Source organism: Acromyrmex echinatior, chromosome 15 (assembly GCF_024713525.1).
Source record: "Acromyrmex echinatior isolate Ae372 chromosome 15, ASM2471352v2, whole genome shotgun sequence".
NCBI lineage: Eukaryota > Metazoa > Arthropoda > Insecta > Hymenoptera > Formicidae > Acromyrmex > Acromyrmex echinatior.
This window is the reverse complement of record NC_141866.1, coordinates 8783259-8808207: the sequence shown is the minus strand read 5'-3', so window position 1 is coordinate 8808207 and position 24949 is coordinate 8783259. Positions and strand designations below refer to the sequence as shown.

The following is a 24949-nucleotide window of genomic DNA, read 5'->3' as shown; positions in this document are numbered from 1 at the left end:
TAATATTAAAGCATAATATTATAAAGCAGCATAGAGAAATAAATATGCCTATAAGATATATATTAAGCTTCAATGTTACTCCTTCAAAAGACAGAGATCGTAATATCTATTTAAGTTCAAAAGATAAATTGCTCGAGGTAAGGATCAATTTAGCTTGTTCAATTCCTTTATCTTCCTGTCCGTTCTCTGTGTTTCGCAAGAGATATACGTATAAATGAAGGTTTCCGGTCTGGTTACGGGTATTGCTTATTCAACTACGTCGATGTATTTGGGGGAGATTTCACCGGCAGCAATTTGGAACCCATGCTGACGGTTGACGTAAAATTCGGCACTTTAATTGAGTTCCCGTACGATAGATCCGTTTCTTTCGATGAGAAATTTCACCTTCATCTCTTTGGCGAGGCCGTGCTTATTTGTGGTCGCTTTCATCTGACTACCGGAATCCACGTATTATTTGATGCGCTGAGAGTCCCAATAGAAAGCTATTACTCTCTTGTTGAATTGAGAGGCAAAGAGGATGTTTACATGCAAGGAGACAGATAGTATTGATCAATTCGTAAAAGCCGATTTGCTAACAAAGCTGGTTTCCATGAACTTTTATTGAGAAATCGCAGGTAAGACATCAAATTTCAATCTATCGTTATATTAATAATCGTTCGCAAATCAAATAAAATTTTCGAAAATTCCATACTGAAATCCTACTTTGTTTTTAATTTTATTTTTAACATTTTCGCATTTATTAATAAATTTTTTCAACTTTATTTTTTTTTCTTGGACTATCTATGCACCGAGCAAAGGGATAGAAATTTCTATCGTGTGGTTAGTAGTAGTTATTATAAAATGGATGAAGATAAATAAAGTTATATCTGTAGATTTTTTTAATAGAAAATGGATGAAGATAAATAAAGTTATATCTGTAGGTTTTTTTAATAAAAAAATTCGATATATTTACATAATAACACAGGAACTTCACAGGGATCATACAGCAATCGCATATATAGATTCACTATTAACAATTGCATTGTGATTGTGCTTCAGGTATATCCATTTTTTCATGAGCAATGATTGTGTTCCTCGTCGCTTGACGGCAAGGATTGATTAACCACGATCGTTATAGCATCATTGGGTTGCAGCCAGGTCCTCGCGTTATATTCAATTTTCGGTGAACATTTTGTTGGAATCTCTGCTACTGGCGTTTCTGAAATATTTATAATAAATACCTTAAAAGCCCTCACCTGTTCATTTAATTATTTATGCAGCAAAGTGTTTAATAAATAAACACGCAAATTTCAATCAATTACTTTAATTCTGTTTATTCAATCTTTTTGAAAAAGACAATTGTTTGTCATAAAAATAGATTTTCACGAAGAGAGATATGTTTTATAATGTTGAATACACATTTTTATCATTATTTAAAATTAATTAAAGCACATAAGCCTCCAAAAAATATGGAATAATTAATTTTTTGTTTTCTTGATAAGAAACGTATATTTGAGATATGAGTTTTATTTCGGAGACTTGATATTTTTTGTAGAATATTTCATATATATTGTATTTTTAATAATTTTTTTAAAACTCGAATTGAGACGAAATCGCTCGAGCTCCAATTTTCAATGATAAGCGAGGAGAGAGAGAGCTTTGTGACAAGTGAAAATTGATACTCAAGTTTTAGCAGGTTGATTTATGAAAATGGCACGTGCCGCGCGAAATATATGTATACAAGCGCGATGTTTTACCTGTGATAGCAAAAAGGCAAAGTTTCTTCTCTCTTCTCACGTTTCTAGATTTGTAACTCTATTTTTAGCTCCTTCCGAAACAAGATATGCATGTACAAGTACATATACGTGCTCACCTGGCCTCTCTATCTGACTCGGTGATGACGATGTATTATCTGGAAACTGGACGTGCTTCCTCGATACTCGACTCCCGGTAGGACTTTTCTCCGATAACAGAGGATTGTGACACGTTGTGGGGCTTTGAGTCGGTGTTGCTTTTGTTTCATTATTAGTTATGCCTCTTCGTGAACTTAGACAGGATGTGGTGGCGGTCGTAGTCGCTGGTTGCGTTACATATCTCACTACTGGGACCTTCAATGGATATTGTATGAGATGTAAATAGATACCGTATGAAAAAGAGTTATTTTATAACATAGATTTAGCAAAATAACGATACAAGTTGCTCGTTAAAAGCTTACGAATTATAGTCAGTATGTATGTTTTTTATGAGAATTGCCAAGATTATAGGAAAATTTTGTTTATATAGAGATAATCTTAATACAAGAAAAGAATTCAATGCGACACATATCTTCGATTTAAAAGGGACGTTACAAATATAAAAGGAATCTGATAATTTCCTTGGAATATTGGAATTTTCCTTGGGTAATTGACGTAATAGTTGCTACTGTTGTCCTCTTCGATAGCTATTAGCTTTTAAGAAATATTCATATTTTTTCATAGATTTTGGCTATCGCTATCTTCTTATTTTTACCATCCACTATTATACAGGGGATATACACAAACACCTGTATGATTGATTCGAATCGTTTTACAATTAGATCCATTGTTTGCAAACTATCGGAACACGCTTCCATGGTTACATCTTGACAAAATGTTTGCAAACAGAGTGAGATAGCTGAATAATTTCACTCAACTTTTCTCTTGTCCAATTGTTCGTTCTACGTAATTTTCGGAATACTGACCCTGTATTCGTAGTCGTGTGCAGCGGTGCCGCGACCAGCCGAATATTCTTGATACTGCGAGATGACACATAACAACGAGTATATCTGTAATAATATCTGTACTTAGTTACGCATGAGAAAGTATTGTATACAATACATAAATGCATAAATTGTGCCAACGATTTTGCAAATGTTTATATACACTGAAAAGAAAATGATGTTATTTCAACAGCATTATTTTAATCGAAAATAATTTTGTTGATTTATTTAATAACAATATTAATGAAATAAATAAAATTTTATTAAAACAAGAGCATAAGTACTTGTTTTATTAATGATGTTATTGAATTAACAAAATTATTTTCAATTAAGATAATACTGTTGATACATCTTTTTTTTCAGAGAGTTGATTGATTAATCCCTCGTTTATTATTTACACTTTGTATATTAAAGTTATAATTAAATTTCTCACAAAATCAAATAAAACCAGTTTAAAAACATCTGGATAGCTCCAAATTATTTTCCATCAGATCGTGAATAATTTTGTTCCTGCAAGAATTAGACAGAAAATAGAAAACATAAGACTTTAATATTTGCAAAAAATGTTTTATGAATAATTTGTAAAATTTTTTAATAAAAAGTAAAAAAAAAATTATCGATTTATATTTAAAATAATATTTCCTTCTTTACTTTTATCAAGATTAATCGAATATACTTACATTTAAACAAAGTAGAAAGAAATTTAGCGTGTAGAGCATAAGTTTCGTTGGATTAAAGTCAGGCTGTAACAGACCAATTTTATAGAAATTACATGCATGAGTTTTATTTCATGTAAATAAACGTGTTAAGAAAAATTTATAAGATTTCCATATAGATTTGAAAAAATATTTATGTCAAAAAATACGTCTGTCTTCGATTACGTTTTCTATGATTTATTTTAAAAGGCTGCCGAGTTTAATTTTAATATACTTTTTTTAATATTATATATCTTCGTTTAATATTTTCCTTGTAAAGAACAGCGATATAAAAGCCTTTCAAGCTATTTCACTCATAAATTCCAAACATTGAATAACGAAAGAGAAATGAAAAAAAAAACGATTGAAAGGAAAAAAATACATAAAACATTATATTTCATGTATCACACAAAATTTTACTAAAAACTTTATACTACAATGGAGTTCAGAAAGAAATTTATTGTGATTAAAACTCTATAGAATGTGACGTTTGATTAATTATAAATTCAATTTGGGATGCAACCTGAATATATAAAACAGATATTGATTTTCAGAAAATTATATGCTCGAGAGTAGGCGTAAATGAAGAAAGTTTTTTCCTGTATTCTTGCTTTTGCCTTTTTTCTATCAAACTTTCAAATTAATTTTTACTTTCAAAGAGCTTTCATTGAGCCGGTTTTATAAGAAAGATTAACTTGCTAAACGATATATCGTAGAATGTAATGGAGTATTAGTTTCGTATCGATTATCCGGCAATAATCGAATCATTATATCAAATATTCAAGACAGTTTATAAGGAAATAGTTTGTGAGGATCAAAAGTTCTTTTCCTTTCATGTTCCTTAAATGTATTCTCGAGAAATTAATTATTATTACGCTAAAGTGTGTACAGGATTTCCGATAACAAGACAAAAAATATTCTTGGTGTATTTAATCTTATCGTAAATTCATGCAATATAAAAATAAAAAATATTAAAATTTGATCAATAATTTCTATTTTTCTACTTAGAATTAAATATAAGATTGACTTAATATCTTGAGATAAGGAATAACACATATAAATTTAAGTTTATACTTTCCTATGTATATTTAGAATTTTTATTTTTATAACACACACTACGCCATAGTATTTGGCATAAAATCAATGTTCAAAATCATTTTATTCTAGTTTTAAGAATTTTCCATTTAAAAATAAAATATTCTTCTATTGATAATAAATATGATTATTCCTGTCGAACTCTATAATAGTATTGGATTTGGAAATCTTTTCTATGAATGACAATCTGAACTCACTGTGACGAAGAACATGTATAAGGAATGTGCTATATCGATGATGCAACACGTCATGACTGTGACAATCCATGGTATCAGCAACATCTTGTGATCCTGAAAAGTTATTTATGTTATAATAAGTAATATCTTGTAAAAAAGACTTATGTACATAGAGAGAATTTTTTATTAATATAACTAATATAAAATTGTACTTATATATAAAAACGTAGCTAATATTGTATTGTATCAACGTAAAAATTTTTTTTCACGAATATTTATCTATGTTATTCACACTGCCGCGCACTACATTAAATCTTTAAAGTTTTAATTATGTTTTTTTCCATATAAATATTTTGATAAGATAAATAAAACAAAGTACTGTATATTAATGATGATTCTATAATATAATACGCAACGTGGAGTCTAACACATCAAGTATATTTATTTCTGTTGAATTAAACACTCTTTGTAACGCTCGCAAAATGCTCTCATCACGTTATCGGTGTTTCTCTGGTTATTAATATTCATGAATGTATACATCACGTTTCTTTCGCGCGCGAATCCTTCAGCTTGTTTTGTTAATGATATTCGTCATAGTATGAAGTAAGTACTCAGAATAATTAAGATTCATAACGTGTTCTCGTTCCGGTTTTTTTTCTGGTTCGCCCACGTGAGTTTACAATTTTTATCGTTTATAATAATAATATCGTGCACGCAAAGCGGATTACCTACATAGCATGTTATATTGACCGGCTTAGCATCTATATACATATATACATTATTTCATAAAAATCTCACTGGTCAATAGAAAAGTATCAGGATAAAAAACTTAAAAAAAATTAGGATCTTTATCTATTATTTAAAGCATTAATACACTTATAATAAATAATAGTTATAAATAGATCTTTAAATTTAAACATTTATTTAATTATTTTATTCAAAAAATTGTCAGAAGTATAAAAATATACCCGAAGCTAATTAGAAAAAAATTGCTTCCTATTAATTATTTAATTTTATTCAAGAGAATATATCAAACTTATGGTAAGAAATTAGAAACTATTTAAGAAAATTTGGGCTTTTCGTGAAAAGCCTAAATGTTAATAAACTTATTAAAAACAATATATGAATATTGAATTGTTTACTCAAATATTCATTCTGTGTTACGTGTTCTAATGGCACGTATCTCTCGGGAATAACGCGTGTGCGTCATACCTGTAGCTTTTATACGATCCATTCGGGAGCAGCGATAATACTGTTTTATCACGTGCCAAGTGGGAGCGAAAGTATTTTCTACAGCATTCTCACAGAGAGTTGAGTTTAGTTGCAAATATAATAGATATGAAAATACCACTAGACTTTCTACATTTTGAGAAAGAGATATAAACAAAAGGTTTTCATATTATGCGCAAAATAATAGGATGCAAATTTAGCTGTTCGGTAAAACATGATAGAAATGTTTACAAGGATTATCACAGGATTATAAAATAGTATGGTAAATAAATATTAGGTAACTTCCTATCTAATACAATAACACAGTCTAATGTAACAAATTAATTTAACTAACTAAATTTAAATAGAAAATACAATCGAAATTCTACTGCAAAATTGATTTCGTGATTTTTCTAATAAATTACAAATAAGAAATGATATCGTTGTGCGATGTATTATGCATTAATTGTTACTCCGAAGTTTTGCCCTACCTTGTATAAGCCGTACAAAAGAAGGAGGCTGCACAACACGCCGCAGCAGGAGCAGATAAGCAGCATTCCGTAGAATTGAACCGTCGCTGAAGCAATGTAAGCAATACAATATCGTTTAAGCGAAGCCGTCTACTTAAATGTAGACAATTCCATGCGCGAGGATCGAGAACTTTTGTTTCAATCGAGACTAAAGAATATTGTGTGGAGCGGAAAGAAATCGATATCGTTAACTCACTATAATACCATCTATTTGCTATCTACTATCTACTTACTCGGTGACATGGTCCCTGATTCTAGAAAGCTGGACGATTCCGGTAGAGAAACGGTTCCTTTTAGATACTGACTCTCCACCCAAAGAATCATGCCGGTAGTCGACGCTAACAAAGCGAAGTATATCTGGAGTGTGGAAACCGGGAATTGTTATTAATGTATATTTATAAAACACAGTGCATTAATGTAATAAAGATCGAGACATTCCGAACATCAAAATATCTTGGGGGTGCCAAAATCATTTGAAGAATTTTACGATAGCCATATGATAAGAAAATATCTACTAACGATAAGACTACGTTCTATTTGATATTTATTATTATTTTTACATGTTCTTCTGGATTCATAATATAAAAAGAAAGATGTAATCCCGTGGACTAGGAGAGTGAAAATCTCCTTTGGTTGGAACCAAATTTGATTGGCTGTTCTATTATGTTAATGTTATTATATACAGGAAAGGACATTTTGGTTCAAATTTGATCGATTGTTCCTGTATTGCTATGTTACGCGCAATGTTACATCTTTTTTTTTACATCATGTTGGAATCACTTCATCTTTCTTGTTTATCAAATGTTAAACAAGGAAAAATAAAGCTCGCGAGCGTTGTGAGCACCCAATGGAATGCATTCTAAATATATATTATTAATCAATTCACTTCAATAAAATCGTCAATTAAGATTAATTTATTAACATCGTTAATGCGTACCATGGATCTTTTATATTTTTGGTCGTAGATTCGAATAAAATTTCAAAAATCGAACGAGCAGTTTAATGGAATTTATATTCTTTTTAAAATAAAAAGGGATGCAAATGGGGTCGGTCCACAAAGGATTGAACTGGTTGCTCTGCATAATGCATAATAATCCGACATATCCTCGTATAAGCGTCGTGCTATTAACTATGTTAACATTAACATTCGCGATTTAATCTCTCCCCATTGTGTCGCACATTTAATTGAGCAAATCTATATCAGTCTCGTTGTTCTTCAGCTCATGCATCGATATTTTAGATATTTTAGATATTGATTTTACGAGGGCAGGAAAAATAGAGAGACAACAGGCAGATAACGTGAGTTCGATATTCAGAGAATAATTCGATTTCGCGTCAGTAAGCTCGGTAGCAATCCTGCTGGCAATTTGTGGGGCGGAGTATTATACGGAGTATGCCCGTCGCAATAATCCGAGTTAGTTTAATTCGGATAGCATCGGCAGGGGAGATCTCGATGGTATCCAATTCTATACGGGCGTCTCGTGGTCGGCACTCGCGATAATTCGCCGATATTAAACCAACATTCCCCTTTTCACCCCAACGTTCGCTTTTTCTCTTACCGCATGCCCGAGATAATTGCGAGCCACAAGTGTCCAGCACGTAATTTCTAGTATTTCATTTATGAAGAAGAAAGACGTGAATTGCATCGCTTATGAGAGACAAATTAAGATTTCCATAATTACAATTCAATAAATAATAACGGTTCCAATAATTAAATAAGTTCAACAATATAAATATAAGGCTAAGAATCAATCAGGATAAAGTATAAGTAACAATATTATTGTAAGCAATATAAAAACATTCATATGAAGTTTATTAATAACTATAAGCTTCCTTTCAATTTACAACAGGTTGGTCCAGTGAAAATTAATGTAACAAAGATGCATATATTCTTCATATTCTTTTTGCAACTGCTGATTATTTGAACGTCCAAAGTATTATAAAAATTTTTAATTATTTTGAACGTTCGAGTAATCAGCAATTGCAAAAAGAATATGAAGGATATATGCATCTTTGTTACATTGATTTTCACTGGATCAATTGTAAATTGAGAGGAAGCTTACGGTATTATAGACTTCATATGATTGTGATTTCTGGAATAGATTAACAATAAGTTCCATGGAAAGCTGGTTGAATCTAGGCCGTATTATACCATAATTATTATTTCCAACATGCGCTTTTTATATGTTGAACATCTTGCGTAGTTACCGTAATAACATTTAAATTTATTTTTTAACATTGAAAAGGATTCGATAGGGGTCGAAATGTTTCTACGTTTTTATATTGCTTACAGTAATATTGTTATTTATACTTTATCCTGAGTCGGTTCTTAGCCCTATATTGTATTGTCCAAAATTACAGTTTTGCAATTCACGGTGCTCTTTTAGAGCCATTCGAAATTATCCTACGCAATTATTTAAATTTAGACGCGTCTCTTGTCAGAATCGCGTTTCATTTACCGATATTGAAATATTGCGGGAAGAGTAAAATCAAATTAGTTGGACGCGAATATAATATCGCGCGTTGAAATTATCAGGTTAATACAGGATGGCCTTATATTATTCGATACATCGAAACATGATCACGTTAGGTAACGAGCTGTGAATTCGAAATGTAGAGAAATGTTAAATCATAAATTTGAGTTTAAACTAGCGCACGTGAGAAGCCTTGGTGCATCTCTGAGTTTGTGATTTGACTTAACGTACCTTCCCAAGCGGAAACAACAAGTGACGTTAACGTCAAAATGATATTTAAATGAATTGGAAATGATTGAAAAGTGGCTTTTAATGATCATTTTGTAGTCATTTTGATATCATTTCAATAGCCATGACGCTTCGCTTGTTTTAGCGCCGAGACACTACCGAGTCTTCAGATCATAATGACTTGTTGTTCTGCTTGGATTCGTTTAATTTGTTTAAAATCGCAAAAAATTAAAAAAAATTCTTAAATACTCACTTGTGAAAGCTTTAACAACGAATTTATATTCTGACAGAGGTCAGACTGTATATTATTAATTTTTTACAGATTTAAATTTATCTACCAGAATTTGATAATAAAAAATCGATTGTGTCAATTCGATATTCATTCTTACTAATTTTGCTAAATATAAAAAAGTGCCTGCTTTTCTATAGAATATATTCTTAACAATCAAACGTTTTGTTAATTTATGAGATTTTTTTATTTTTTGTTAATAAGGAATCAATGTAATTGAATATTCACTTATTTTTATTACTTTATTGACAACACTCATAAAACTATTACACTCATAAAAGAAACTGTTTAATTTTAAGATATTAAAATGTTTTATTTCTTGTCTTTGTTTTTTAAATACTTAGATGTTTTAATTTTAAACAAGCATGCAAAACGTTAAAAAACGTTTAATTTTAAAATAGTGTCTTATTTAAAAATACATAAATGTGTTTAATTTTTTAAAATATATTATTTGGAAACACAAAAAGTTTAGTTTTGAAAGATGTTTTAAATTGAAAACGCTAAAAATTGTTTTACTTTGGATAATGTTTAGTTCTTAGATATTTTTTTGCATTTAAATTATGCGTTCTAAATAAAGACAATAATTTATACTTGTTATATTTATTTATTAGTAACCATTAAATGTAAACATTATAAATACTTTACTTTTTACAGTACAGTGATTTATTTTATATTCTTTTTTTATAAGTTACTGATTTTTTATCCTAAAATTCAAAATCTAAAACTTGATGTGATAAAACAATTTGTTTCATTGTTTTTTGTAACCAAAAATATATTTTATATATATATATATATATATATATATATATATAAAATATATATATATACATATAATATTATTCAAGAAATCCTGATTAGAATTACTTTTTTTAATTTTCTTTGTCCTGTGTAATCAATTATTTGTTTTCAAGTATCATAATACTTTAATATTTAAAGTGTATAAAAAATTGGTAATTATTAGAATTTCATTTTTAAATTATATTTATAAATGCTGAAACTCGAATAGCACTGACAGGAATTGTTCATAAAAGTGATAATATTTATTATTTTTGTACTTTAAAAGAGGAGGCATCTCGTGCTAAACTTGCAAAATTAATTTACTTTTCAAGACTACAAAAGGGAGGTACGAGCCAAACAAAATTACATATACTTTATAAACAACAAACGTTTCGACCTAATATGAGATCATTATTAATATATAACAATAAATTTTTGAATCTGTATAAATATAATAATTAAAATCTAATATAAAAAACGCATTATTTTTAGTTTATTTTTCCATTTTTAGTTTCTCAATCCTTAACTGGGTCCATTGAATCCATAATATACTAGTTTTAATATAACATTTTTTCCATAACGTAATTTCAGGATTAATATAAAAAAATATAGAATTTTTAAATTTTTATAAGGAACTATAAAAAATATTATTGTAATTTTTCTTCATATTAATATACTGAGAAAAAAATAGTCTAAATTAAAATAAATATTTATTTATTGAATACTGCCAACTAAACATTTACTTACAATAAATAAATATTTACTTTATAAAAAGAAGTGATTGTTAAATCAAATTATTTTTTGTACCAAAGAAATATATTTTTATGTTTAATAAATATTTAGTTCGTACTATTCAAATAAATATTTATTGAAATTTAGGATATATATTTTTTTCTCAGTGCAGAATGTTGCTAACTTCATAGATCCATTCAAGCCAATTTTCAAGTTTCCACATGTCAAAATTTCTCCGAAGTAAAGAAAAAAACCTCAGAAAACTTTTCTCGTTGAAACTGGACACTTATATATACTTAACGAATGAATACCGAATGAATAGTAAATAATCGAACGCGAATGTTCGGACATTCTCGTTTGTGTTTAAGCCGTTAATTGTTTCTTTTCTTAATATTTTATCGATCAGATCATAGTGTTCATATATAGCAATTGAAATTGTACATCATTTATGCAACAAACTTTCGCGTTTGGTATTCGTAGGTTTATATCCGGCTAAAGGTGAACAGAGCGTAAACAAGTTGTCTAATTCTCGCGTAAAATTCCTGGAAGCCGATACTTGGGATGCGAGTTGAGCGATCATACGTCACGCGAGGGGGGAGGGGTGGGGTGCAAGCGGGGAACGCGCGTGCCCTACAGTTCCGTTCGGCGTCGCATCGTGTTTGGATCGCGGTCGATCGCGATCGCTTCACTTTTCTCCGCTCTTCTCGTTATTTATTCATTCGCGGTGGGTTTTACGCTTTCGAACGACACGAACGTCGAGGCCGTGATGGATCTCGCGACGGTTGATCCATCACGGTATACGTCACGATCGACATTTTTCGATACGTTTTGGTCGCCCGTCGAATCGGTTTCGAGCGAGTCGCCATTGTTTCGCCCTCTTGACATTTACGCGTCCTCGGAGTGTTGAAATCCTGGTGATAGACGACGTCAGTCTCGGCGCGTTAATCGGCACGGACGAGAGCAATTAGTAAGTGTCGGTTGAGAGAGATTCGTTGGCTGATGGGACGACTTGTGTCGGAATAGAAGTGGAATTTGTGTGCCTATGCGCGGACATTTTGTATCGTATTGAATCGAATATTGGAGAAATATTGGAGACTGAGATAATCATCGAGGGATCTGCTAAAGGATTACCGAGAAGGATTACGAGGACAAGAGGTTTTTGCTATCTTTCAACTTGGGGTAACGGTGAGTCCTCCGCCATATATGTTCCGCCATAACCGTCATTTTTTGAATTTTCCATTAGCCAATCAACCGCGAAAGTAACGGAAGTGTCCGTTGCGTGGAGATCATGATCGGTAATGATGGTAATTTCGTCGAGTTTTATTTAGCATCTTTTATTAAGTACGGTGGCAAGGAAAAGGTCGTTATAGTAAACGTAATAAGCCATAAGATGTAAGAAATTGATCAATTAAGGGCTGCCTACGAGAGGAATAAGTTATTGATATGGTGTAATAAATTGTAATATGATGTAAGAAATTGATTAATTACTGTCGAATGTGAGGAGAATAATCAATTATGATTGGTAAATTTTTTACAGCTTACTTTTCATTATACAGTATTTTATTCTCATTGTAGACGATTTATCGGGTGATCGATTATTTTTCTCATATTCAACCATGATTGGTCAATTTCTTACGGCTTACGGCTTATTATTTTCGTTATATATAGACTCTTAAAAATATATATTTTCGTAGTAAAGGTCAAGGAGCTTGTTCCTTAATCGTATTACGTTAGACTTTCCACACTTAGAAACAAGTAGATAATTAGACGTTGGAGAGAAAAAAGGTAGGATGGGGAAGTGCGAAAGACTCAGCTACGAAGAAAAAATTAAAATCACTTATTTGTACTTAATTCTTTACTTTTAATTATTTCATTTATTTAATTAACCTACTTAGAACGCTATCTATCTTGAGTGATACAGTATTGATACGCTATCGGAATGTCCCGAAATTTTTTGCTAAGCGCTATTAATATTCGATAATTCGCTTTTAGTAATTATAATATCTTGTTAATTATTGCAAAAATTGCAAAATGATAAAGGACTCAGTTTAGTCCTATTTATCTATACAAAAGCGATTGGCAAAAAATTTCGGGATATTCCGATTGTATATTCCATATCAATCATTTCTAGATTAAATTTAACAGTGCGTTTATTCCTTCTTTCTTTTTAAATTAATAATTAAATTATTTGTGTTCATTAAAAGTTAATTTAAATACTTTGTAATTAAAAGTGTAAAATGTTGAGAATTTTAAATTACATAAAATAAAAGTGACCTATTTCCTTATATGTCTTGAATGTCTTCAATAATTTTTTTCTCAAATACTATCAATTTTACAGAAAAACTGCCAGAAATAAAAATTATTAATTTTTCTCTTATAGAACTCTAAGAATTTTTTCAGAATTTTTTCAACTTTTTGATATTGTATTTTTTTATTGGCAATTATTTTTATCAACATGAGAAAATACGGTATTAAAAAATTTTCAGAACTTTATGAGAAGAAAATAAACAATTTTTGTCTCTCGCTGTTTTTCTGTAAAGTTGATAGTATTTGAATAAAAAATTATTCAAGATCAATATTCGGCGATTTTTAGTAATAATATCTTGTTAACTATTGCGAAAATTACAAAATGATAGAGGTGATCTTACTTTCGACTCAATTTAGTCCGTTTTATCACAAGAGCGCTTAGCAAAAAATTTCAAGATACCTTGTATAATTAAATGTCTCCTCCTAATATTTTTATCATTAAAATATATAATAACACAAAACTGTTTAAATATTGAAATCATTTATTTCGTTTTCAGTATTAATTACTACCTCCTACTAACTACGTTCCAAAACTTTATTCTGAGTAAGAGAGATTTTAATTGGGATATAAAAATATCTCAGGTAATCGTTTACATAAAAAAATCAGGGTGATTCCTCCGAGTTAAAAAACTAAAAAGCGGCGATGGAAAAAATATTGTTTCTTTGCGCCCAGAAAATAATAATGAATCTAAAAGGTTCATAAAAATAATTAGGTCTCGGAATAGTAATTATAGGACAAAGGCTAACCGTTGCATTTCATTTTCTCTGCTCTGAAAGGGCTTTAAATCCTACCAACAAATGATCGTCGTGCAACTTTTACGTACCTTAATGTTCCACAGGTATCATTAATTTCCAAGAACCTATTTAATTACGTAACCTGTTGGATAACAGTTTAATGAAGTTGATTCTGTGTTTTCGCACTTATCCCGTTTAATTCTACATCTTCCATATATATAATCTTGAAGCAGGTAAAACTCTTACAATTGCACATTTTGAACCGTAATCACTGCACATGTACATATATAATACATATATATTGCCACAAAGCATTATCAATATTTTTGCTTGCAATATTAAGCTTAGTACTGTTGATTTGCAAAAATTGTTTTGCATACCGGAAATAAAAATTCACAATTATAGTTCTTTTTACCGAGTGTTTCGCGAAATTTCTATATCGAAAAACACATGTTTCCTACGAATATGAGGCAAATCTTCGTGAACGGATCGACATATTCGTTCCACTGCACACGAGTGAAACATATTCACTCATCGGTCGATGCATCGACTGCTATACTATCCCGCCCATGCTATATCCTGTTTGCTTCGTGTACTCCCGATTAATCCTTCCCTTCCAATGATCCTCTCATCAGCATATGGTTAATTAAGCATTCGGTATAATACATGCACGCATAAACGCACACTGAGGTTTCGCCTGTTATTTCGAGCGACATCGCTGAGGTTTCACTTTTCCGTACGCTATCACATATTTCGTCTTATTCATGCGATCACAAATTCATTCATTGAAACGCATTATCGATGATCGTCCATAAATTTCGTTCGTCATTGCATTCCCGATCCGATGTAATTTCGCTGAGTTCGTCGATATACTATGAGAAACATTAGAGGTTTCCTTTTTTTAAAATTTATGGAATATCAGTACGTAATTTTTATATACAAATGGACGACATTATTGTGAGTGCTATGCTATGCCTTCAACGGTTGTTAGTAGAATACATAAAAATCAAAAAATAAAAATAACGTTCTTTTGATACTTAATATCAATGAACAGTCAAATTTTATAACAAAAAAAATCATCAACTTGATTTTTATGATGTCAAAATAAAGTCATTTTGACTTTCTCTTGACTTGGATGGTAGTGTTCCTTGGGTAGTGCAATCTATCATGCTAAAACCTAAAACAAGCGGAGACAAGCTTTTAAAAATTCAGTCCATTATACGTACATCAGTTTGGATTTCCTGGACTGTATTCCAAAACTTTACTTTGACAAAGAACCTGTCCAGAACACCGATTCGATTCTCTTTGAAACACATTGTTGAACACAAAAATCTAAGAGACGTGTATTTCTTTTATATCAGCCCAATTTGAAATCTAAATAATGAAACAATTCCTCGAAGCTAATGTCTATATTTGATTCTATCAATTATCAACGAAACGATGAGATATATTGAAAAAATGTTTTAGATTTAAACATGTTTTAAACTTTTAAACCTTTATAGTTTTTTTTATATACTTTATAACTATATACTTTTTATATATCTATTTTATAACTATATATTTAGATTTTTTAAAATCTAATATTTTGAAAATATCCCCTTATTTATATTTTGAAAAATTGCTTCACTCTTTAAATCTCATATTGAATCGATATATAAAAATATTTCTTGAAGTGACTCTACACGGTCATACTGATCAATAATAATTTCAATAGTACTGACAGTATGCATCAATATTTTCAGTATTTTTACAATGCCTTATACGATCAGTATTATTCACAATATATTTCACTTCAGTTTTACGTACAATATTTATTGTCCTGTGACATACTGCGAGATGGATTCTAATAAAGCGCTGGAGAATCAAAATTCACCGTCACTATTCTACATCCATCAACCACACATGATCAATAATACTGTCAGTATTTGTTAACTACTGACAGTATTATTGATCATATAAAGTTATCATATAGAGTTACCTTTAGATTTTTGTATTTAATATATTTTATGGAGAATCGAATCGGTTCCGAACAATTGTCACAGGTCCTTTGTGAGTAAAAGAATTAACTTATGGGCTGGCATTTATAATCGGTTTTTATTTCAAGACCTGTCCAATACAGCTTTGCCTTCTTCTTCTCTTTTAATGAATACGACTCTGTAATCTGTTTAACACTTTAAGACATTATTTAAAACGGTCTTAAAATAAGAATAGACTATGAATATCGGTTCAGGAGTTAATTCTCTTATTCAGAATAAAGTTTTGGAACGTAGCTGATGGTATATTACAATAGAAATATTACAACAGAAAACTGAAATGACAAGAGACTTTAAGTTTTAAGCAGTTTTGTGTCGTTATATATTTTATTGATATTCTATTATAAAGAAAACTGAACCACATACCCCGTATCAAAATTGAATTTAACATCTAATTTGATAAAAAATCCCAAAATATTTGATATAATATTTGATAATAATATGACTATTCCCGGATTAATCTGTCTCGCTAGATCGCAGCATATGTGTTATCTCACGCGACCACAATTCTATTGTTGTGATTATTATTGTGAAATATACAATAGAAACATGGGAATCCGAAAAACACGCTCTAAGTTGCTTACTCCATTAATTTTATCCCTAGAAGGCTAGTTATAGCGATAGTCTCGTTGTATTCAGTAACACCAACATTGATTCTCCTACACATGGTTAGATTGATATCTCATCACGTCGTGATTACCTGTTTTAATTGGCTGATACGAAAAGCACAAATAGCTTTTAGTTTTTTTCACTATATTTTAAATCTTAAATTTAATACTCCTCTCTCTTAGATTACTGGAAGTCACAGATTTGTTCACAGATTTGTTTCTTATTGAAAATTAATTATCAAACTCACGTATTGTAACGGTCGTATTTAGCGATCACATTTTTATTAGGGAAAAGGAAATAAAAATTTGACACTTGATCATGGGATGATATAACGTGAGGGAATATTGAATTTTTCATCTGATTTTTACGTGAGGCCAAATTGGTGTTACCACGATTTAGGGTTTAATAAAAGTCCGTTTGGCACGCATCGTTTGATAGATCTATAAAACGAAATACGAGTGACCACCATAAATACAAGCTTGAAATGAGGGTTATGGCGCAATATGCTCGGACAGCAATTCCTGGATATCAAAGACGCGGCGAAGCGGAAGGGATCATAGCTTCATGTTTTTTCTTTCTTTTTTCCACTTTCACTGGTCTTCGCATGGTTTTTAGTGTCCTTGGTGTCTCCGAGTCCATTTAATGGCGTCCAAAATGTTAACAAGAAAACACTTGAGATTCAAGGACCTATTTGCGTTCGACCAGGAAAATTCGATTTGGGTACTCGACATGTTAAGATGATTAATTACAGTCGGTAGTCAAATTAAAATAATATTATTGAACAAGAAGCACTTGGAACCAACTGCGATTAACTTGTTATAATTGTCTACAATAAATATTTATGTAAAAATCACAAATATAATCGATTTATTGCGATACGACTGTATATAAAAATTGAATTCATTTTGCACTTTTAAATCTTTTAAATTAGAAAAGACGAGTAAAAAATTGAGATAAAAGAAAGTTATTATCTCGAATTCTTATTTCTTCAATTTTAATTGATTAAACATCTTTATTAAAAGATCTTATAATTAGCCTAATTTCATGATTTATTTTGATCTTCAAGATTTGATATGCAGGAATAAATTCCAAAAGATGCAAAAACGCGAAGATAAAGACGCGCGCTTTTATTACTCCCACATAAATTAGCATAAAATAATATTTCAGGTAAGAGTAGCTTCAATGGATCATTTAATAGAATTTTCTTGGTGGCTTGTCGCCCTTAATTTTTTGGCTGTTTTTTTTTTATTTTATCGTGTAAATTAGTATACATACGTCACGAGAAGAAATTATATCTTTGCGATACATAAAAATTGATGCTTTCGCTTGCTTTCGTAAATGTTTCTTTCGACAATATTGATTGTAATATTAATTTTTTGATGACTTATTATCCTTAATCTTTTAATTTTTAACCGCTTAAATTAATGTACATTGTGAGAAAAAATTATAACTTTGCGCAATGAACGTGACACTTTGTTTGCTTCTGCAAATGACTTTTTTTGACATGTTCGATTTTAACGTTTATTCGCAGTTTTTCTAGTGGGTTACCGCCTTTAACTTTTTACTTTCCCTTTTTAATTTTCATCGCATAAATGAATGTCAAAGCAAAAAGTTATATCTTTGCGAAACGGAAATTGACGCTTTCGTCTGCTCTGTAAATGACTTTTTTAACGTTTATTCGCAATTTTCCTTGTGGCTTAACTTTTATTTTCCCTTTTTTTTTAAATTTTCGTCGCATATAAATGAATGTCAAAAAAGATTATTTCTTTACGGAACGAAAATTGACGTTTTCGTCTGCTTCTGTAAATGACGTGACTTTTTGACATGTTCGATTTTAACATTTATTCGCAACGGCGTTATCGCAAACTCTCCTGCTGCTTACAGTCGCGAAAATATTAAATCACATCTGGCGCAACATTTTACACGATATGACGTAACAGTACAGCGATATAATATATCATCCGACTTTACATTTAATTCAGGGCGAACCGTGATACGCTTACTACGACTCGTCGCAATGTTAATTAATACACTGCGCCGTGTAAGCAAGTTTCGTACTTCGGTCGTGCACGCTTCTATCTGCGAACAACGTCCCTCGTCAGAAAACGAATTCCGACTATAAACCCTCGGGGAAATTTGTTTATCTAATAGAGCACGATCACTACCTTCCTTCCCCACCTTCTGCTATTTGATCCTTTCAGTTTGAAGATATTTTTGGTGAAAAATTTTGCGTTAAGCTCACGTTCGACAATTTATCAAAAGTCACAGAAGCATCAACGCGTGACATTTTCAACGCGTTAATTAAACTAACGCGCGATGTGAAAAAAATTATGACTAACTGTTAATTATAGACTTGGATGAATTACAACTCGATCATATTTAATCCTGGAATTCTACTCACATTTTTCTTAAATTAGCATTACTCTGTAAAAAAATTACATGTAAAAAAATAACATTTACATTATTACAATATAACTAACACTATTTTAATATAAAAGAAAATAAATTTTAATTATAAATGTTATTTTAAGCCATAACAAAAAAAAACTGTACTTGAATTAGCATTTGGATACAAATTTCCACAATAATATTTCAGGGTTAATTACGATTGCATTAAATTTTGTCGAATTAACTTTTCAACGTCGCGAAGCGTAAAAATTCTCTCAATGTATAAATTACTAAACATCTTTGCAGATTTCACTTGGCGCAAGACAAACCATCGAGGTCTACTAAATTTATTAATCGGTCATAAATTATGAATCGATCGCGTGACTTGACACGTTGAAATGTTCTCACGGTTATAACATATGTATATATTTTTATCGCAGTCCTAGTGTGCGATTCGTGTATGAAAAGAATTATTTTAAGTAGCATCTAAAAATTTAGCCAAATATAGATATAAAAATAATTTTGTTGGATCATTAAAATAATTACGTGGGAATCTCACTACGCATGATGACCAATGTTGCAAGAAGTTTCGATATTCTATATAGCAACTAGAGTTTGAATGTCCTACATAATTATTTTAATAATTCGATAAAGTTATTTTCAGATCTGTATCTAACTAAATTTTTAGATATTTCAGCAAATTAAACTGTCCTTTTCGTGGAGAAAAAGTTTTGATTCAAAATAGATGAACCAGAAACTCATATTAATCAACAGTCTGGTTGTTTCTTAATTAGAATAAATTGAATCAGAAAATTCTAATTCGTTTATTTTTAACCAGAATTCCAATTAATGCAACTAGACTCTCTTTTTCCAATGCTTGTTTAGGCGAAAAATCGAAACTTTAAGCATGCTCTTAAATAAATTGATAATATTAAAGTGAAAAAAACTTATGTAGGGGAGACCGGAGTTGGTTGTCGTACGGAGTTGATTGTCAAAATGTTTATAATTCAAACAGGATGTGACAGAAAAATCTTTTTTTTTACTGTAGATTATTGATATAATATTAATTTGTTATGTAAAATGATTTGCACCACAAGTATTGTATATATTATTTATAACGATTTTTAAGCAAATGAAGTTGGTGAGTAAATTTTTTGTATCACTTATTTTGATATCTGACAAATCTTTATTAATCGCGATATCTCTGTATTTATAGAAAATGATATGTTTTAGAAGATCTGTGCTACAATTAAAATTAATCATTATCCTGATAAAGTTGTAAGTACATTCTCTTTTATTAAAAATGGCTGTAAGGAGTAGATTGATCAAAATGAGATAAGGTTAGGTGACAATTAATTTTCATATTTTTAGAGAACACATTTGTAGAGAATATACTTACATATTATATTTTATATAGATATATGTTTTTTATTTTTCATATAGAAACTACGGTGCAAAAACAAATTATTACATATTTTATAATTAAAATAACTATTTTATTTGAATTAATACCATAATTACTATTATTTCTAAAATATAGAATTGATATTAAAATAAAAATTGTATTTTTTGCATGTGTTGTGTCCATAACAAATATGCTATTGCCAATCTTAGAACGTGTGAATCAACCCAGGACATAGGATTAATTGTCATATTTTCACAGCTTCATTTAAAATTAAATAATTTATTTTTATGATATGATGAATTCACGAGTAATATTTTTTTTAATACTTAAAGATATATTAAATAACGTACATAATATTTCAAAATCGGGCATTCATTTTTTTTCTAAAAATCGCTAATCAAAAGCAGTGACAATCGGTCCCCAGTCTCCCCTACATTATTGATTCAATTTTTTATCAGATAATCTTTTTTTTTTTCTTCAAAAAAATGGAAATTGCAATAACGTTGCAATGCATACTTGAAAAGTGAAAAAGTTTCCGAGTATTGTAGCGATTCTCTTCACAATTGAAAGCTTTCAACGATATTGCAAAATACTAACTGCTTTTATTTTTTCCCTTCGATTGTTCCATTAGTTTTTCGCGGAAGACCGAAAAATCTGCTGCGTGTAAAAGTGCGTTCAAGAAGAATGGAATGCATATACATATTTACATATGCATGAAGTAGCGTGTGCATAGATATTCGTATATTTTGACTAGATTGATTCTCGAATGTGTCCAAGAGAATGTGTTGATCAATAGCTGTTACTTGGTTTAATGATGCAACTGGAGTGCACGTCCAGCGCGATGAAATGTTCCATATTATTATTAATAGACTGCTGATTGCATTAATAATGACATGTCCAATAGTGCGCATTATATTTACATCTACATAGCAACTATAATCTAAATTATCTACTGCTTTGCGCTCTCACGTATCCATCTCAAATATCTTAGAAATTGTTCCGTCTTAATAATTAGTTGTAAATATCATTTTTCCACTTATATAATGTTGTATTATATTTCGCGAGGAATAATACGCGTAGGTATAATATATACAGTATATTTTTGTTTATCATATATTATAGGAAAAATATTTGTGTTTGTGTCATTAGACTTTCGTATATATTTTAATTGTCGTGTAGTTTTACATTTTAAATTATATTATGTTTCACACACAATAATTTACTGCGCTGCACAATTTGATATTCCATTTTAATACAAATTTTATTAATTTTCATTGTACTTTGTTGATGGAGAAAATTAAGCATATACCAGTTAACAGGTAAACAACAATTGCGGATCTATATAAATTTTTTACAGATATAAAATGATTTCTCCTCTTTACTGTTGAAGTGATCTGGTGATTTAAACCAGGCTTTCCAAATTTATATAGATCGTGACACACTTTTAAAAATGTCGATTTATCTATTTAACTTTAGTAAAAACGCGATTTACCTAGTTTTAATAAATATGAAAAAATGACGAGGAAGGAGTGAATTAATTATAATTTATTTATATCTTTTTACTCTTCTTACTTTTTAATTTTTTATTGAATATAATTTTACAAATTTATTTTTCATAAATAATAAGGTATGTGTAAAGAGTATTTATCCTTATTGCTTCTGTTAATGTACTCTAAAGAACATGATTTAATCATGCATTGTTTACATAATTTTTACCATGTTGATATTGATATAAAGGAGTTTAAAATCTGCACTTTAATTATTAATATTAATGCGAAGAATTATATATTAATGTGCTCTAAAGAACATTTAACGTCATGCGTTGTTTACGTTATGCGTTATAATTTTTACCATGTTATTGATATAAAGGGTTTTTAAATCTGTATTATTGGTATTAACGCGGTGAGAATTATATAAACACCGCGGGATATTAAATTCATACACATTTGTTTAGAGTGATAGCTTTGATGTCGATATCGAATACGAATCATTTTCAGTTGCAAGGAATTTGATACTTGCAGTTTCGAAATTTAGTTTTGATTTCTATCATCGCATCGTTGAAAATCCAATTTCACACAAGTACGAAGTCGTGAAAGGGCGCGTGTACGCAAGTTCGTTCATATGAAGTAATAAAAAGTAATTTAACATTTTACAATTTTTCATAATCTATCAAAGATTAATTTGTAACTCGTATATTACTTTGAGCATATCCGATTTGAAATATATTTAATAAAAAAGATTCGAAAAAAAAACGTTGAGGAGATATTTTTAAAAGATATTTGGAATTAGGACGCATTTTATTATTTTCGTGAATTTTTTACTGTCATTTCTTTGAATGCTTGTAATATCTTGGAAATATATCACAGGCATGCTTGTTAAGGAAGTTGCGGGATTTCAAGCATTAGTTGACGTCACGTTACTCAACTGTAACTGCTGTAGGACTTATAATTCAGTAATATTTCGTTGTGCTTTAAGGGTGCTTCTCGTTGATGAACAGCGTTATATGAAACAGGACGTTTCTCTCGTTTTATCAACTGTAATTAGTAACATTTATATACAACTTTCTCTTTAATACATAACTTTACAAATATCTTTTGAAGATGTTAAAATATGTGTATTATATTTGATTTAGTAGGTGACTTACTATATAGACGGCTTGATGTTGCGGTAATGTTATGCATAAATTATACTTGCAAAATTTTTACAGAATTGTGTTACGAAATCGCATATTTACCATATGTATTGCAACAGTATTCGACATACATGTTTGTATAAAAAATATTGACGTTAAATATTGTTTGTATAAAATAATATTAAAAAAAAGAGGTGCTTTAATGCAATGTCTTTCTATTTTTTTTTTTACTTATATGAAGAGGCTCTGATATTTTATATCGCTAAAGTTTATTAATCATATCTCGAAAATGTATGATTTATTATTGACTCGTACTACTTGTTTCATCTGACAGTTCGAGAATAAAAGTGAAGGAATCAATCATTAAAGTTGTATACAAAGCTATCATCATCCTTATTAGACAGAAATCGTTAGGCGAAACAATGGCAAAAGTGATTATTGTTAAGGCATTATTGTTAAGGCCCAGTTCCACAATTTATAATTAACTTTTAATCAAGGTTCAACTTGTTTCTTATCTCTTCTAAAATTGGAAAGAGACAGTGAATAAGTTTGAACCTCGGTTAAGAGTTAACCATGAGTTGTGGAACTAGGCCTAAGTATTAAAATATTGATGTTTATATTGAGATATGAATCATTCGTACTCATAAATGTACCTACTTTAAAAAACGCAGCCAGCAATTTGCTAATTATTCTTTTACGAGCCTATAAAAAACAAAATTTAAAATGTCACATATTGAAGCAGAAAACATACAAAAAACTATCAATTTTCTAAATTGTTGAATGAAAATCAAGTAAAAAATTTTATGTTATAAAAATTCATATAAAAATTTGTACAAGTAGAAAAAGTTAAAACTTTTCAATGTTATTTCATGCAAAAATAAATATATGAAGAAGTTTATACGTGAAGATTTTCTAAAATAACTCGGAGAAAGGAAAGGAGCCTGAAGAGATTTATATTCTATCCACTAAATGCACGGAAAATAGAACGTAGTATAAAATTTAATTTTCATCTTTGCTCATAAATAATTTTTTTTCTCACCATAATTTTTTTTCGCAAACATTCACAAGATAAATTACGATATATACTTACTGTGGTGTAAATGGCACAGGCGTAGCTGCCTCTCCGTACAGACTGCCAGCAGCAACAAGACTGCATGATAGCCATGCTGCGAGCACATGGATCTTCCCGCGAAATTTAGAAACGGTGACTGTCCGATCCTTCGTCGCAGTTCGGGACACGATAATTTTCACCCGGCGGAATTCCAACGGGCGAAGTTTCTTACGTCGATCGTAAGTCGGAAATCAAGAGTATCACATCGCGGAATAGAGACAAGATCAACGAGATCACACGAGAACGACTCGGCGCCAACTGTCGGTGCGCGTTTCTCTCTCGCGAAATTCCCTCCTCTAGAGTTATCTCGCCGCAAAAAGCTCACCGGCGGTGACGCCTGCGCAATTGTCTATAATATCTTATCGCCTGCCTATGTGCGTACGTGTATACATATATATTTTCTTATATATTATACATATGTATACACATAAAGTACTTTTGTAGCCGCGAACACGATCCGTCGACACGTATTGTATTACCAGAAGAAAACCATAGAATTGAATCGGGAAAGGTTTCTTACTTGAGATTTTTAGAGATTTTTGTCTTTTTCTCTTGATTGATAATGGAAAAACTTATTTGCTCAAGGTTTTCATCAGGCATGCGAAGATTTGTGTTAATAATTATTTTAGTTTGATAATTATTTATTAGTATCTGTCGAGAAATTTTAGAAATTTTATTTTAACAGAGTGCACGCATTGTTGTAAGCCACAATTGTTTCACTTGTCACGAAAGAAAATGTAAATAAAAAAGGGATTTATTTTATAATTATTTTAAAAGCTGGATCACGCTTAGTGACGCGATCTGAACA

General features: G+C 30.2%; 1 protein-coding gene across 1 annotated transcript; it reads right to left on the bottom strand.

Moving 5' to 3' along the window:
• Positions 1–829: 829 nt before the first annotated feature.
• On the bottom strand, positions 830–24437 carry LOC105145673 (uncharacterized). The gene is made up of 8 exons (XM_011055414.2): positions 24121–24437; positions 6655–6778; positions 6383–6468; positions 4704–4796; positions 3397–3459; positions 2699–2782; positions 1853–2087; positions 830–1198 (listed from the first exon to the last, which is right to left on the bottom strand). Exons 1-8 carry the CDS (start codon positions 24193–24195, stop codon positions 1053–1055), a joined length of 906 nt encoding a protein of 301 aa, XP_011053716.1. The 5' UTR covers positions 24196–24437; the 3' UTR covers positions 830–1052.
• Positions 24438–24949: the final 512 nt, after the last annotated feature.

Excerpts from the sequence above, each read along its gene's own strand:
- LOC105145673 (XM_011055414.2), bottom strand. The coding sequence starts at position 24,195 with ATGGCTATCATGCAGTCTTGTTGCTGCTGGCAGTCTGTACGGAGAGGC. Across the intron at positions 6,779-24,120 it reads CCTGTGCCATTTACACCACA|ATATACTTCGCTTTGTTAGC; the intron begins GTAAGTATATAT and ends TCCACACTCCAG. Across the intron at positions 2,783-3,396 it reads TCTTTCTACTTTGTTTAAAT|ATATACTCGTTGTTATGTGT; the intron begins GTAAGTATATTC and ends ATATTATTACAG.